General features: G+C 33.2%; 1 protein-coding gene across 1 annotated transcript in view; it reads left to right on the top strand.

The window, feature by feature from the left end:
• The window catches only part of Kifap3 (kinesin associated protein 3), a 190547-nt gene that overhangs the window by 97105 nt on the left and 75536 nt on the right, over nucleotides 1–17906 (top strand). Inside the window, exon 8 of the mRNA XM_023701945.1 lies at nucleotides 15708–15808. Coding sequence (XP_023557713.1) covers nucleotides 15708–15808 — 101 coding nt within the window. The remainder of the gene's footprint in view (nucleotides 1–15707; nucleotides 15809–17906) is intronic.

Here is a 17906-nt window from a genome sequence, read left to right as displayed (position 1 = left end):
CACCAAAACAAACAAACAAACAAACAAATAAATAAATAAATAAATAAATAAAAATTTAGGAAGTAGATGGGCTTCTCATTACATACCTCTAATCCCACCATTCAGAAGACTGAAGCAGAGGGTCACTGGGAAGAGTTCAAGGCCAGCCTGTATTACATAGTGAGACCCCATATTAAAAAATAGAAAAGGGTGTGGGGTAGGGGTGGGAATGGAGGGGAAGAAAAGAAAATGGGAAAAGAAGCTGAAGGGAAGAAGAAAAAAGGGAGATTAGGAAACTCATTTACAGCAGTGGCTTTCAAAGATTTTTTTTTAACCTAATCTATACTGAGATATATTTCACATTGCAGTCCAATATGTATATAAAATGTGATATATATGTATATCAATATGTATTATTTATGAAATACAAATACATTTTTAAGGTACTAAAAATGTTCAGAAGCAGTATTTACCTATTATAGATGCAGTTCCTACTTTTTTATTTTAATTCTTTTCATATTGGTTATTATTTACTTGGTAATTTTATCTCCATTGATTTGATGTTCAGCTAAAAGCATTGAGCTAGAGGAAGTAATTAGAGTTCTTTTTTTTTTTTTTTCCCAAGCCTTTAGAAGTGTCACTGTTACTGCTGGATCTTTTTATAAGCTTTATCATTAATTTATTTTTAATGGGTTGAACAGTACTTAATCTAAATTGTTTTTTGAGGGGATATACCATGAGTGATTCCATTAAATTGAAAGTCAAAGAAAAACGAAGCAAAAACACTTTATAAGTCTAGTATCAAAAGATTTCTAGATTCATTTTCTTTACAGAAATTAGGGGAAGATTTGAACATTAAGTAGAATAGGAGTGATCCATTTACCTTTTTTATCAGATAAATGTTTATTATATGTTCAACTTGAGTGGTGATTGAATTAAATAATTACTATATAATATGACTTAATTTTAAAAGATGCTAAAAAGGAAGGGATACAGCTTAGCATCACAGCGCCTGTCTAGCAAGTATGAGGTCGGAAGTTCGATTCTCAGTATGGATCAATGAATGAGTGAGTGAATGAATGAATGATGCAAAAACCTAGAAGGACTTTTCTAGGGCTACACTTACATATGTGTCTTTGCAGGAGTGACTTTTATAATGTTTCCCCCAGAAATTCTGTCAATTTTAAGAGGTTTTCCTTATTATTACTTGGGGAACCTGTAATTTGAAAAGTGCTTTTACAGTTAATAATAGATTATTTTAACTAGAGTACAATGAATTGTGAATCTTTGGGTTGTAATAAATCTATGTACTACAAATAGTTGAGCCCCTTTTGTGTTTCCTGAATAATATATTTAATATATTGTGACCCCTGAATTATAAGAGTAATGTCAATTGCCAAATAATGTTTTCCAAAGTTTATTTGGAGAAAAAACTAAAAATATGTCTATAGAATATTTGAAAAGTTGAGTAATTATTAAAGGCAGAGACATTGTTACATCACAGATCTTTTGCCACACATTTCTCTGAAGGAAACAAATTGAATGAAAAACTTTAATGTTTTATCATGTCAGCATATCATTTAGGAATTTTTAATTTAGCTTTTTCTTTTGATGTCAGAGACATGTAAACTGTTAAGAAATATTAGAGATCATTAGTTAAATTTTTAATCTTCACTCACTATGAAAAAAAGAAGTTAGTTTTGGGCCCCGGGAGATAGTTCAGCAGAATAAGCACTTGCCTGGCAAACCCAGGGTTCTGAGTTCAATCCCCAGTACCAAAAAAAAAAAAAAAAAAAAAAAAGTTAGTTTTGTCTTTTCCTAAACACAAAATAAAAGAAGGCAGTATTTCTTGGTCTCAAACATTTTAATTGGTTACACAGAAAACTTTATATCTTAACACTCTTTTATTTTCCTTTACTTAGAATATCATAATATTTATTTTATTTTTTGATATGTTACTTTCCTAAAATTTCAGAATCCTAAGTTTATTTCTAGTTAGTTCAGTATTAATTATAAGCCTTTCTAGTTTTATCATTTTTGTATTTTAACACATAGTTTATGTCTGTAAACTTTTATTTGCTATCTGGAGAGATCTAGCATAGCCACTGCTTTTAGCAAACAAGATTACCTACAAATTGAGTTAGAGTTAATAAGCTTGGCTTTACATAACTAATTGTTAGATATAATCTATTCCAGTTTTTCATGGTGTTAGCTTTTTAAGTTGTATAAAGATATTTTTTGTCCATCTAAAAAAAATATTGAAAAACATTTTCTTTGTCAAAAAAAAAAAAAAAACAAAACCCTCAAACTGTTGGACTTTGATGTGTCTCAAGAGTGTTTCCTTATGTCAGAATGTCTCAGATAGGGACATGGAAAGGGCACTGCCTGTCACAGTATATTCTTCAGTACTCTGGAGAATGCAGTGCTTGTATTTCAAAAATAACTCAAAACATGAAATTTTCATAACTTTTGTCTAAAGCTACAGGCAGATACTGCTTTGGCTTAGATGTTTCATGAGCTGAATATTGGATGCACTTGAAGATGGTTAGTGCAGAAGCAAGTGTAAGTACCCAATTGAAGAACCTAGCTTATCATGACACTTGGTTTTCTGTGAAACACAACTGTCATGTAATGCAGAAGCAATGTTTCATAGAATACATACTTGAATTAGAAAATTACTAACATCTTTTGCTGTTTTATTCATATGGACATTTTTTTTTCCTATCCTAAATGATACTGGCATACATTTTAGATTGAGGTTCAGTATTGTTCAGATTTTTCACATCAACTTTTAAAATATTAACCTAATTTTCAAAAAAGTTAAACTCTAAGCAGTAAACTGTATAAAATATCAAGTCCAAGAAGGGCTGCAAGTACAGCCAACATTTTGGCCCTAGCCTTTCAAGGTCAGTGAGGACTCAGGACACAGGAGAACCTGTACTGTAACATCATGTAACTCAGTTGTGTCCCAAATTTACTGATCAAGAAGATTATGGGACCACAGAGGAATGTGATCGATAATGTAGAGTATGCCTAAGGAGAGTCCCATGGAGAGAAAACACTCTCTCAGGCTTTCACAGAGAGCAAATTGGTCAGGCAATGGCCATGACTCATCCACATGGCTGACACTGACAAAGGATCTACAAAGTGCAGTACAGGGTTTCAGGGTAAATCCTGAGGGAATTTGACTGACCTTGTCAGATACAAAAGTTACACTTCTTGTTATATAGATCTTGTGTTATTTTGATCTTAACCATCCAGCAGAAAACTATGAAAACAAAGTATAAAAAGTAAAGCCATATTAATATGCTGAGCTGTAAAAGGCTCAAGTCAACAACTTCTGACATTTCCAGTGCTACGGATAACCTGCTACTATTATGGACTACGGGACTATATTGGATTATTTTGCTGAATTCACGCACCTACAATATTTGCGAGGGCTGGAGAGATGGCTCAGTGGAATAAGCGCTTCCCTGGCAAGCGCAAGGGCCTGAGTTCAATCCCTGGTTCTGCAAAAAAAAAAAAAAAAATTAAATGGCAATGGAATACCCATCTCTGACAAAACTAGAAGGGTGATATAAATGAAGGACCATTTTGTATATATATATATATATATATATATATATACAAAATAGTTAGGATAGATATACAGCTACTTAATTCAATGAGAAGAAAGATTTGTACTAATAGTGTTTGGACAGGATATTATGTCTGCATCTTATACTATGAATAACCACTATGAAGACAACAATATGCAATGTATTAATTATTGAAACTGTCCCACAAATTGGTTTTGAAACTGTCTTGTTGCTGGGTTTCTCAATAAAATTAATAAAGAAAAATCAAGTCCCATCATGCATATATGAATTTTTGCATTTGTTAAACACAGAACCATTATACTCAACCTGGTGACTAGCTACCTATGAATTATAGACAACCACTGCTTTTCACAAATTCTCTTTTCTGTACATCTTCCCTGTCCACTAGTTGATTGTAATAATGGAGTAGTTACAACATCGGTTTAAAATGTCTTGGTCTCAAGATTCCTTTATTTTTTTAAAAAAAATTTAATTTATTTATTGTGTGGGGGGGCAGCTCAGCCCACCAGGGGGCGGGGCTGGCTGGCATGTGGTGCTGGGGGATGGAACCGCGGTCCCTGTGTTTTGCCAAGCTTGTTCTAAGTAGGTGCTTTAGACCACTGAGTCATCTTGCCAGGCCACAAGATTCCTTTATACCCTTAAAAATTACAGAGAACTTAAGAGATTTTTGTTTGTATGGAGTTATATTTATGGGTATTTATTCTATTTAAAATTAAAACTAAAAATTTTTATTTAGTCATTTTCAAATAGCAAAATGAACATCATATCAGCATAAAATTTTTATGAAGAATAACTTTTTGAGACAAGGCCTCACTATGCAGTAGTACAGGTTAGCCTTGAACTCACTTACGTCGCCCAGGCTGGCCTCTTCCTGCCTTAGCCTCTAGAATTGCATTATTTTATATTTAGCAAATTTCTTTATATTTAATCAAGTTTGTTAGATCACATCTGGCTCTCATAGCTCCCTAATCGGTGGTGTTGTCATATGTCATGTAGCTCTAGATAATTCGATTATGTACTTACGAGAGAATGAGAGTTTAAAAACAGGAAAATGTTTTTAAATAAAATTAAGAAAGTATCATATTGGTATTGTTATAAAAATGCTGTGGTTTTTGTGGCCCTCTTCCTGGACTCTAGGACCACACTTTGAAAGCCAGTACAGTAAAGCATGCTTTAAAGCTTTTAGTTCCTAGTACATGCAAACACTCTTAGTGGTAGCAGTATACCAGGAGTCTCAAATTAGCAGCTCAAATGCACATAGAAGACATTTGGTTTGGCTAATACATACTTAATTTTATATTTGGATATGTAGGCAGGATCCAAACCCTTTTTTACCTAAGTAACTTTTTGTCGTATTTATAAACATTTAGTTATATCACTTACTTTATACTTTGGGCATGTGGGTGTTCAACCACTTACACTTCAGTGAGAATTGTGGTGCCCAATTTATTTGGTGCTTTGGGAAAGATATAGAATCTTATGGTAGAATAACAATGAAAGATCTGAGTGCTGTAAGGTTAGCATCAGACAATCAATTCTGGATAATTAAATGATTTTAATGCTGCCTGACACATTTTCTTAGTCTGGTTATTCTCATAGGTAAGAATTTCATTCCTGTATTTCCTCATCAGTAATCATATGCCTCTCTCTCTATTGCCATTATAAGGTCAGTACTTTGCTTCCTATTTTACTGTGATAATGTCCACAAGTTCCTCTTACTCACGTACCCTCCCACCTGCTTCTGCAACTGCACCTTGGCTTCTCTTCCATTCTTATGGATAAGCTGGCCCTTGCTTTTACCACAGGCCAGCACTCCCTCCTGACCACACCCTTTCTCCCATTCGGGATTCTTACTGAGACATGTCTCCTTTCTGTCTTACATGATTTTTCCCTCTAGTGGATCCTTCTATTATCATCCAGGTATGCTGTGCTTTCTTCCATCTTAACAAAGGTTATTGTTGACCTTCATTTCTTTTACCTTCTAGTTTTCATACAGTTTATTTTGTTTACATTTAAATTCTCCTCTGCAGAATTATCTTCATTTCTTGTCACAAATTTCTTTTCATATGAAATCATTCCTCAACCAACCAACTGCAATCCTTCTGTTTCCCAGCTCCTTTTACCTCTCCTCTTTTTTTTTCTTTTCTTGCTTAATGCTCTTTTAAATCTTTTCCAGTCTCACTTTCACCTTGGACCTACACCTCCCACATGTACACCCCATCACTTAGGCTGATCAAGTTCTAGTAACCTCCACATTGGTAAATCCAGTGTTCCAATTCCTATTTCTCATATTGCCTAACCTTTCAGTGTTATTTGCTATGGCTTCTTCCTCCTTTCACTGTTTTCAGTCATATAGAGCTGTTATGGTGTTCATCCTAAGCACCAGTTCTCCTCAGTATCATCTTTTGATTCTACATCATCTCCCCATTTAGTAAGTGTTTAGAATGAATCCCAGGGTATAGTCCGTGGGCTTTTCTTCTGTCTATACTTAGTCTCCTTGATGACTTCATCCACTCCACTTAAGTACTCTGCCTACACTGATGATTCCCAAACATAAAGATACAAATCACAGCCTATTCTGTGATTTCTTTACTCCAAATACTAGCCCTTGGATATCTTACTAACATCTGTGGTGTAACATATTCAGAATTAAGATCCTGGTATTCACCCTACCTTCATGTAAGTTTCTTAATTTGTCTTTCTCATTTTAGTAAATAGTAACTTCATCTTTTTAATTAACTGGACCAAAATTTGGGCAGTTGTCCATGACTTTTGATTTCCCTCCTACATTACATTACCTATCAACTCCATTTTCAAAATATAACTGCTGTCATTCTGATCCCAGCCACCATTCTCTTTCCTGACTTAATGTAGTAGCATCCTGTATTTTTTGTGCTTTCACTCTCACTATACATTCTCTTTTTAACACAAAACATAAAGTAATTCTGTTAATTTTTTTTTTCTTTTTTGGCTCAAAACCCTGCAGTTACTTCCCATCTTCTAATACTCTCTTGGTTTTTCTGCCAAGGCCACATTGGCCACCTTGCTATTCCTTGACATCAGCAGGCAGTTTTTACATTTCCTCTTTCTTCTTAGAATATTCTTCTCTAGGGTTGTTATGTTTGTTTTTAATAGTGGCACTAGGAATTGAACCCAGGATCTTTAACTAACCTATATATGCACCCCTCTTTTTTCTTCTGAGACAGAGTCTTGGTAAGTCACACAGTTTCACAGGCTGGCCTTAAATTTGTAATCTTCCTACCTTGACTGCCCATAATGCTGGGGTTACAAGTGTGCACTGAGTGGTGCCCAGCTTCCTCCTTAGTTTTGGCAAGGTCTGTTTCCTTTCCTTTTTCAAGCTTTGGTTTCTGGTTGCATACTCTATTAGAAATGCATGGCCCCCTATTCATGTTTTGTTTTTCTTCATAGTACCTACTTCATATAATTATCTTAAGTATTATCTGTGCAACACCTATCTGCCACTGCTACCACCCAAGCACTATGAAAATAAAAAGTTGTACAAGTTTTATTCACTTTTGGATTCCCAGTGCCTAGAACAGGGCCAGGAACATTGTAGATTATAGATGCCTGCTAGGTGGCTAGATGAAGGAATGGATACAAGAAATAAACATCTCAAGACATGAGCTGCTTTATTCTTTATTAGCTGAATGGCTTTATGCAAATCAGCATATCTTCATGAGCTTTTCATCTTATTTAGAAAATTGGCCTGTCCCACAGGATTATTCTGAGAATCAGATGAGAGAATTAATGTATATTTATAACTATGAAGTTCTACAGATGTTTTAGGCATAAAGGTAAAGACTTAAAGAAAATATTGTTTGCTGAATGAGAGATCAAAAACATAAAAAGCAGTTTTCATTACTTAGATAACTTCCTTTAATAAAGGGCATAATTCAGAGCACAAGTGTGCTACTACAGTGATACTCATAGTGTGGTCCACCCACTAGTATTTGGTGTGCTAATCTAAAATGAGTAATTCCAGAAATATTCCTTTGCATATTGGAAGAAAAGTTAAAACCTGACCTCTCACCACAGGTAGTTTGAGAAGCATTGTTCGTAGAGTTTTAATCCTACAAAAGCAAACTATTCCTTAGAAGTATTCAAAAGTTAATTTAATGTTGAACTTAACTATCACAAACTATGTTTCCTTGGGATTCTCCCTAAGGTCATCTAAGAGGAGAGATAAAATGAAGAATTAATAATGTTACATGCTGATGCTGCTGAGATTTTTATATTTAATAATTATAACAGCTATAAATCATAAAAAATATTTTAATACTTGACTCTTGTATTTAGTGCAGGATCTACAGAGTTTCACTACATAGACTGGACTTGTAGTGATTCTCCTGTTCTCAGCTTCCCAAGCGCTGGGACTATAGGCATGCGCCACCACACCCAGTCTCAATTGCCCTCTCAGCATGCCCTGTGGGCAAGGTAGTGCTTGACTCTTCTTAAGCATTTTTCATATAAAATTAATAAACCTATGTATAATTAAAAAACTTGTCTGCATATATTTTCATGTAATCATTAAGGCCACACTGGTCAGTACTGAATACTATAATGAAGGCTTGAGCCATAATTTAAATCTTGATTCAAATTTCTATCAATATAAACCTTGATTTTTCTAAGATAAAAGTTTCATTTAAGTTGTAAGTTGCATGACTGGTTTGTGCAGAAACTAACTTTATTAATTGTAGCAGAAAAATTTTGTGATTGCTAGATTCAGTAGTCCATTTGAGGATTGTTGCACAATTTCACACTTATCTCAAAAGTATGTTAATTTTTAGTAAGATATTCTTAGACTATATTGTCTTCTTTAGAAGACAAATTAGGATTTCTAAATAGTTCTAAATTGATATAAATGTTTCTGTATTCTGTCTAGAATTGGTTTTGAGAATAATAGTGGCTCCTGATTTATTTTTACCTAGATTACATTTAAGTAATCAGAGTTTCAGGCCATTTTACAGAGTTTTAGGAAGATTTCATCAGCATGTAGAGAGTTGGTCCAGGTCAAGTGTTAAATGATAAATGTTTGATTTTTTTTTTTTCCAGTTTAAACAAGTCTGGTTTCCCTTATTGTTAGAGATCACCAGAGCAGATACTATTAGACTCTTAACTTTGATCACATAGAAATTTAGAGTCATTTCCTTTGACCATCTGTCATATGTCCTTATGTGAAAATTGACAGTGCTAAGTTCTGAACATCTTTGAAATTTTCCCATCATGTTAAATTCACTTTTTTCATTATATATTAATGACTTGCTATTTAACTAATCAACAGCCTCATAAAGTGAAAGAATAAAAATTGTCCTTATTTTTAAAAAGAGCCATAGTTTGTAAGTGCCCTAAAAACTGTTTGGAAATGATCAGTTTATTTTATATTAGGAGGTGTTTTCCTCTTTCTTGGAAATTAGGTCACTCTTATGATGGTTTCATTTAAAAATGAAAGCCTGTTTTAAAAAAAAAAAAAAAAAGTTTGGTTTAGCCTGTTTACCAAACCTACAGAATTTCACACATCTGTTTCAGAATGTAGCTCCTCCTAGACTACTGCACTGTTTCTCAATTTTAATAAGCCTCATTTATCCTATAAATAAACCTGCATTTTCTTACCTGATCAAGTGAGCAAACAATAGGGGTCAGAAGTGGCAAACACTAACAAAAAGCACATGTCTCCCCATCAAAATGAGGCACAGTCATATCAAGGTTGCTTGAAGTCATTAATGGCAGTAAAATTTATGCTTCCTCTTGTTTCCTGGCTAAATCAAGGAGCCTTTTTTCTTAAGATTATTCTATTGACAGCTGGTTCCAATACTGCTTGTGAATACTGCCTGTGGTGTCTCCATTTCTAGATGGTAACATTTGGCCAAAGTGCATTAAGTCAGTGGTGTGGACCTATCAGCTAGAAAGCAGTCATCGTTAAGGGCTTTATTTTGTTCCTCATCGTTTGTCATACAGACTTCATAGTTCATAGGATTTATTACAAATAAGTTATAGTACTCTCTGGATGTAATCAAAGAATTCTATGGACGAAGTATTAAAATAATGGAAAACACCTTGAAAAAATAAACATAGCTAAATGTGTAGGTGTATACAATTTAAAAAAATGAAAATCTCTCAAAACTGTTAGATAACTAGAGTGCTCATTTAGTGACTATCCCTATAGAGAACTAGTTAGTTTATTGGTAGATTTACAATTTGTTTCTCATTGTTTTAAATATTGGATGTAAAAATCATTCATCATAAAACTTTACTTGTTTTCTTAATAATCATTGTAACTTATAAATTCTGTCATTTTTTCACTTTTCACTTGACCAAAAATAATTGGCTTTTACCTGTTAAATATTTTATAAAAATGGAAAACCACCTAGTATAGTTATAGTGTTAAAAATTGTTCTCTTTTAAAAAAAAATGATCCTTTGAAATCTAAACTCTTTAAGATTTAAACTCTTCAGATAGTTTAAAACTAACTTGTTGAACTGCATATTTATCTGAAGTATGTGCTCTAATAAATTAAGTTCCCTTATGTGAAAATATATCAGAGATGTTCTTTTATGCCTTTAATATATTTTAGTATATTTTGAAAGAGATTATTAATATTTAATAATTACAATTATCTTTTAAGTGATGCTTTTAGCTTGTGCACTTTCATTATACTGTATTGATAGGATCTTAGTGTCATAGTAAGCTTAAAGACACATGTGATTTTTAAAACATGTTGTGTTCATATTGATTTTCCAGAGTAGTATGTCACCTTAATGCTGCCTTATTCCAATAAAGGTGTGCTTATATTCTCACTTCTGTTATCTTTGTATGGAGTTTTTGTGACTTAAAGGGACTATTCTACTTTGAATGAAGACATGGGGTAAAAGGTAATGAGAATCTAGCTAATCATAGAGCCCATAACTGTGTTCTTACTGTTTTTGCAAAGGGTTGTGCTGGTCTGCAGTCTAGGTGGAAATTTGGTCTTGAGTTCTGGTGTTCAAAACTCATTTCTGCTTAACTGTGAGTGGAAAATCCCAAGTGTCTTACAAAATTAGTAACTGGATGGTGTTTTTACTAATCAGTTTAGAGATGAAAAATTGAAGACATTTTAAAATTCAAAACCCATCAACATGTGTTTGCCCTTTAATTGGCAGAAAAATGGATCATGAGAACAGCTCTAGAGAGCTGATTTATTTCTTTCTTTCTGCTCTTTGGACTGAGCTATAGCTGTAAATTTCTTTAAAAAGGAAGAAGGGAGGCAATGTTTCTTATAAACTATCAAATGTATTTTATAAGTGCAGTAATTCCCACAAAATCAGTTACTGGAGTTAATGACCAGTTTGTTAAGGTATTAACTGCCCTCAGCTGGGAGTGACCAATTTGGAGGGGGATGGCTGTACAAATGCTAGGATACTCAGTAACACTTTCAAATAATGATCCTGCTAATTAACAGTGAATTTCTTTGGAAATCCTATGGAAGCACTTATAAGGTGTGTATTTAATGGCCAATGAGTTGATCATGATTGATGTTTATTACCATAAATACCAAAGGAATCATAGTGACTAGGCCATTTTTTTCTATCCTGCCTTTATTACTTGAACTGATTTCACTAATCCACCTCCAGTCATTAAGAGCATAGTTCTCAAAATATCCAGTCTTTTCATTGTTCTACTCAAAATTCACAGAGCCTTTGGTGCCATGCCAGCATACCAGTTGTTGGCAGCCTATTTTAACTTGGAGTGCCATTAGGGAATAATTGATGTCTATTACTCTTCAAGGAGAACTTTTGAAATGCCTGCCAATTGTAGGATGTGGAGGAATCATAGCTGGTTAGCTATGGTTTAGGGTTTCTAGCCATGAATTCTTATGAGAAAATTATACCCTCCAACCCTATTGCTTGTAGGAATTCATTTACAGTATATAATTTTTTTCTTGAAGTCTTTTTTAAGAATTTAGATATCCTACTGAATAAAGACTATTAATTGACTTAAAAGATAAGCTTTTAATTTTACTTGGACCATTCAATCTCTTTAGTTATTGTTTATTGCTATATAATCTGTAGGTCAGTCTTGAAGTAATAATAAATGTTGGCTGTCAACAAGACTTTATTTTCTGTGTTTAGCTGGATTTAAATGATGCAATTGGGTTGTGTTTCCAGACATCTTCCCACTCTATGTACTCACTTTCATCCTAAAATGCTTTGTCATTTTGTTGTGGCTGTCAGCCATGTACTAGAACCCATGAAGTTATAGGTACATTTTTATTAAGAAATTAATCATTTATACATTCATTTACGAGGCAATAAGATACCTGTGATTATGTACTAAAGTCTTCATATATTGTACTTTCTTAGATGGGAAAGGAAATAGTATGATTTATAAGATACAAATTAGAGTCAGGAAAATAACATCGGGGGGGAAAGAACATGTATAAAATATTACGTTTGTTGGGATGAAAGAGCTAGTTTGAATGAATACCAGTTTGTACCTTTTTTCATTCCCTAAGTAAATAATAAATGGGGAAATTAATTGTGCAGATATTTGTAAGTCATGTTTGAATTCTAAGAGAACACTTATCCAGCTAGAATACAAAAGACATTAGCAATTTGGCTTAGATAAATCTCTGAATATAATATTGTGGTTGTTTAGATCTGTTATCCTCTGTTTTCACACTTCCCTCAAAGAAAAAAATATGCCTGATGCAATACCAATTATATTCCTATTCCTTTGGTCCGACTGTGTTTAGACCAAACATGAAGGGATACCTATACCTCTGTGTTGTTGGAAGTAGGGTAGCTAATTATGAGTTTGGTCTCAGACTTCTGTCCTTTATCTCTTAGTAACCCATTACCATTATAATCATTGCCCACTCTAACAGTTTAAGCAAGTTCCATTACCAATAGGGAAACATGAAAGCAGAAGAAATTTGTAATTGAGTGGAAATCAGTTGAATGAGGGAGTTTGTTTTCTTTTATCAGTTTTTAATAAATCTATGAAAATGCGAGAATGTTAAAGGATTCTTTTTAGATAAAGGTCACTTGAGTGGAGCCTATAGTTTAAGATGACTTTCTAAGCCCATACTTTTGGAATAGCAGAATTTTACAATAGCTAAGTGGTCAAGCACAGGTTCAAAGGATTCCTCTGAATGCTGTCTAGCTGTTTCCAGAGAAACTTTGGCTGCTTCTCAAATCTACTTGCATTCTAACCATAGTTTTGATGATAGAAAAATATATTATAACATATACATTAGGAACTTATGGTAGTACTGCTCTATTGGTAAAACAAAATGTTTATTTTAACCTACTAATGCAAGAATTATATTTATTGAACTGATTTTGTACTATCAGACTGTGATAAATTTTTTGCTAGGATTCTATGACCTAATCCTCACGTAACAACCTTTCAAGATAGGTAAAGACATCCCATTTTTATAGATGAAGAAACTGAAGTACACAATCTAAATAGTCTACAAGACTAAATAGATAATGAATGGCACAACCGCAAATTTAAACCAATCTGTCTGCCTCCGAAGCAGTTTTTTCCCTGCCACAAATATTAGTTATCCATTGGAACCAACTATACCTAGACATAGATCTCTGATTTCATATCTGTACTTAATCTCCTTGCTTCTCCAAACTTGCACTTTCTTTCTCAAGTCATAGATCCTGATATATCTCTCTAGGAGCATCTGCCTCTGTACTGTTCCATGAGGAACAATGATGCTAACATATTTATCCAACATTGGTTTGGTTTTTGCTTTTGTTTTGTTTTTCTTCAGTGCTAAGGTGAAACTCTAGGGCCTCATACCTTCTAGGCAAGTGCTGTGCCACTCAGCTGTGTCCTCCAGCTATTTGACATTATTAATTTCACTCTTTCTGCTGTCTCCTGGAAGTCTTATTAAAAAGTATGTGCATGGGCTATTGTAGTCAGTGGTAGGCATGAATCCCTGATTCACAGCTATGTTTCTTTTTGAAAGAAGCTCTAGCCAGCATCATTGCCTAGTCTCTTAAGTGAAAGAATACTACTTCCTCTTAAGTTACTGTCAATACTAAGTTTAGAAAATGAATGCTGAACATGAAATAGGAATAATGTCATTAGCCCTTTCTCTGCTTCTCTCAAAGAACGTTTCTGTTGCAAAGTTTGATCATCTTACAGCCTTGTGTCCTTAAGAGTTTCTGTTTCTTTTAGTCTTTGAGTTTTCAGCAAAGTTCTGGCTAAGCCCATCATTTTAGGAAATGAATAAAAGAAATTTGGACATGTTAGAGGAGGGCTTTTTTTTTTTGCTTCTATGCTTGTTTTTAATAAGAGCATCACAGGTAGAGAAGAATTGTGATAGTATGGGGAAGAACTGCAAGAAGACTACCTTTGGCCATGAGTGTGGAGAGAAAAAAAGGAAGAGAAAACATGGACACGTGCACAGTTAGCCCTAGATACAGAGGAAGCACCCCATTTTTTGCAAATAGATACTTAATTTTTCTATAAAGTATTGTTTTGCATGAGAATACTTTTTAATGACTCACCAACTTACTATAAATCACTATAACATTAAGATTCTTCTCCATATCTTCTGTCTAGAGAGAGACACAGACAGACAGACAGACAGACAGACAGACAGACAGACAGACAGAAGAGAAGAGAGAAATAGAGAACTGGCCTTTTTATCCTTTAAAGGGGGACAGATTTCTTCATGGCAAATCTTTATTTCCTCTCACTTTTAATGTGTGATGCTTCAACTAAAGAATTCTAAAATTGGGTTTTAGAATTTTTTTATTGACATCAGCAGCAGACAGACTATCCTAAATTTCCTATTCTGGTTCATTCTTAGACCCACATTGGATTTTAATGTTTGAGGGACTAAGGATGAGACAGATTTAATTTGATATTGAAGAATCTTTTATATTGGTTATTGATTTCTCTTTCTTTGTTCCTTTTGCCATCAAGTAAATTGCATGGCTTCAAATCCTACTTTTCAGTGAATCCATTGTATAGAAAAAAATATTTTCAAGTAGCACACCACCTTAACCTGTAAATGAACCCTCCCATAGAAAAGACCTGTACAAGAGATGGAAGAGACCAGTATTCAGAATGTTAGAGTATGCTTTATTATTCTGTTTGAAAAGATTTTATATTTCACTTGCTTAGGAAAAAAAAAAAATACAATACTATGAAATATTGTTTGACCAAAACCTATCAATCCCCGGTTCTGCCAAAAAAAAAAAAAACTAACATATTTGCCTCCATGGCAAAATAAAGTTAGATTGATTTCATTTTTCACCTTCACATCTTAGAAAGCTGTAGATACACTTTCCTATGGCAAGTATGCTCTGAGATTTTCAAATAGTATAAATGAAGGCCTTCATTAGTATAAACATGTAATTTATGAAAATCCAATATAATTATTCTGATCTCAACAAATAATGTTAGAGGTAGCAATAACCTAGTTTGTCTCTACTCTTATTGGAGGAATTTCACAATTTTTAAATTACTTTTCCCTCTAAATAAAATTCTCAACCTCAAATAATTAGTATAACATTAAATCTATAGCCATTAACATTAGTATTCATCTTTATTAAGTTTTCTGTCATAAATCCCAGCTTTATATCTAGGCAAGTGCTCTTATCACTGAGCTATATCCCTAGCTTAGAACAATCTAACCTCAAAAAAGCTGAAATATTCCTTAGACTATGCTTAGTTTTACGTTTTTATAGTCATGTATTTTTACGTTGCAGATATTTTTTTTTATTTCAGCTTTTGAATATTCCCAATTTTGATTCAGGGAAATCATATATTTTTGATTACTGTTTCTTATAACATGGTCATTGTCAAAAAATTGTAGTAACCTATGTCTGATAAAACAGTAAGGATGAGGGGGGTCATTGATCCACCTTGTTTTGTTTTGAACTACTGAAAATGGTACGTTTTAGAGTCATGGCTATTTTTTCTCCAAATATATCCCAGAAAGCATTAGTGCGCTCCAAGCTTTGGATTTAAGTTAGGGAGCTCCAAATATTTTCCGCATTAACGTACAAGGACTTTATGCAATAGTCTTAAGTTTTAGTATATGAATTTGAGTAGGCATAGAGCATGTGTATATATACTTTATTATATCCATTGTTTTATTCTTAGGGAATGAAAACTACAAACAAATAGCAATATGTGTGCTTTACCACATAAGCATGGATGATCGCTTTAAATCAATGTTTGCATACACTGACTGTATACCACAGGTAAGTGGTTAAGTGTTTTAACACTTAAAATATATATATTTTGTTTTGTTTGTTTATCCTGCCTAGGAAGACCTAATTTTCCTTAAAAATTATTATTATCACAAATATAAATTTGTTATAGAAAATTTACAAAATAGAGAACTGGAGCTACATCTCTAGCTCAGTAGTAGAGCACTTAGCTGGCTTGCCCAAGTTCCTGGGTTCAGTCATCAGCACTTCACTAAAGTAAAGTACAGGATTGTGTGAAAATGAGAATAACTGTCTGTTATCTCAAACCAGAAATAACTATTTAAGATTTGATATTTGGTATACTTTTTTCTATTGTCTTTTTTTTTTTTTGTCAGAACTGGGGGTTGAACTCAGGCCCTTGCGCTTGCCAGGAAAGTGCTTATTCTATTGAGCCATCTCCCCGACCCCCTTGTGTTTTTCTGTTGACTTAAAAAATAATAATATATTGGAATTATATAGTATATATTACTTTGTATGTTATCTTATTAATAGATCATATGTATACTCCCATTGAATACTCTTCAAAAAGTATTTCTCATATGTTGATATATTGTTTCATGACCATTATTTAAATATTGTCATGTGTTAATTTTTTTTCCGGTTTATCATATAAAAACATAAATGCTTATCCGTATCTATAAATTTTCATTAAGATGCTTGTGTCTTTGACACATTTTGATCAAATTGTGTTCTAAGAAGGAATAAGTTTATATGTCCAACTAGCATTTCACTTCTAACAATACTGGTACTGCATCTCTAACAATATAGTTTTTTATGAATATTGGTTACAATTATTTCCCAATATCATACAACTTTATTTTGTTTATAGTTTTAAGTTTTAAGTTTTTTGCATTTTGTTTTAATAGCATGTTTCTCAAGAATGACGTTTCTCCCCTTCCTACTTTCCCTTCTCCCTCATCTTTGTTTTTCTTCTTTCTCCTTTTTTTTTTTAAATAGGGACTGAACTCAGGACCTCACAACCTACTAGAAAAGTGCTGTACAACTAAGCTACATCCCCAACCATATTATTTGAGGCAGCACCTTAATAAGTTGCCCAGGCAGACCTTAGGCTTGCAGTACTCCTAGGCATCTGCCACCGTTTCTTCTCTTGCTTAATGTATTTTACATGTTAGGGATATTTGTTTTGAAGATTGTACCATTAAGAATATTTACATCCATGGACTCCACATTGTGCCTACCATTGTGCCATTAGTCATTAATGAAGCAAGCTTCACTAATATGAACATCTGATGATTAGAACATTAATTGGTCTGCTTTTAATATTATTTGTATTATTTCCTAAAATGGAAAAAGCAATATTGTGAGCTGTATAATATATAAAAAAGAAATATGCTTTTTAAAAATAGAAGAATATGAACTATACTTACTAAAATAATTCCTTCTAATATTCCTACTGGGCAACTTCTTACTATCCTAATAGGAAGAATATTAAATGTATGCCATAGTAATTGATACATATAATACTTTCTCTTTATATTAATTCAAATTGACATCCTCAATTCCAAGTTAGTAGGGCAGTATTACAATTGAATTTGCTATTCCTGCATTTTAACACTTCACTTACATGAAGTTAAGAAAAACTGATGAGCTCCCAAGGATAATTTCTTAGCCTTTCATATCAAGGGACAAATTAATTACAATTGTTCTAGGAATAGACATCCTTCAAAGGATATATAGCACACCGTACCTAACAAGGCAGGTCTCAGAGATAGAAGTGTCAGACTATAGCCAATTCGAAGTTTAATCAAACTCTTTGTCAAACAGGTTTTCCATAAGAGTAGCGTATCACAAGGAAATTATAGATGATTTACTACAGTCTCATTCCATCTGTTCTAAAGGTTTCTGCTTTGCTATTTCAAAGGGTGCTCCTTTTTCAATCTTATTTAGTGTTAAAATGTCATTTACTACAGGATATGAATTGGAAAGTAGCCAAAAAGGAACAAAATTCTTCTACAGATTCATTGTTTTATCACATTTAGACTTTTTAAAGAATAATATTAAATAATAGAAAAATAAATCCAAACTGAGAAGGGATAGAAAACTTACTACATTGAGTTTTGAATTTGTA

Source organism: Octodon degus, unplaced genomic scaffold (genome assembly GCF_000260255.1).
Source record: "Octodon degus isolate 3935 unplaced genomic scaffold, OctDeg1.0 scaffold00144, whole genome shotgun sequence".
Taxonomy (NCBI): Eukaryota; Metazoa; Chordata; class Mammalia; order Rodentia; family Octodontidae; genus Octodon; species Octodon degus.
This window is presented reverse-complemented; position numbering and strand designations above follow the sequence as displayed.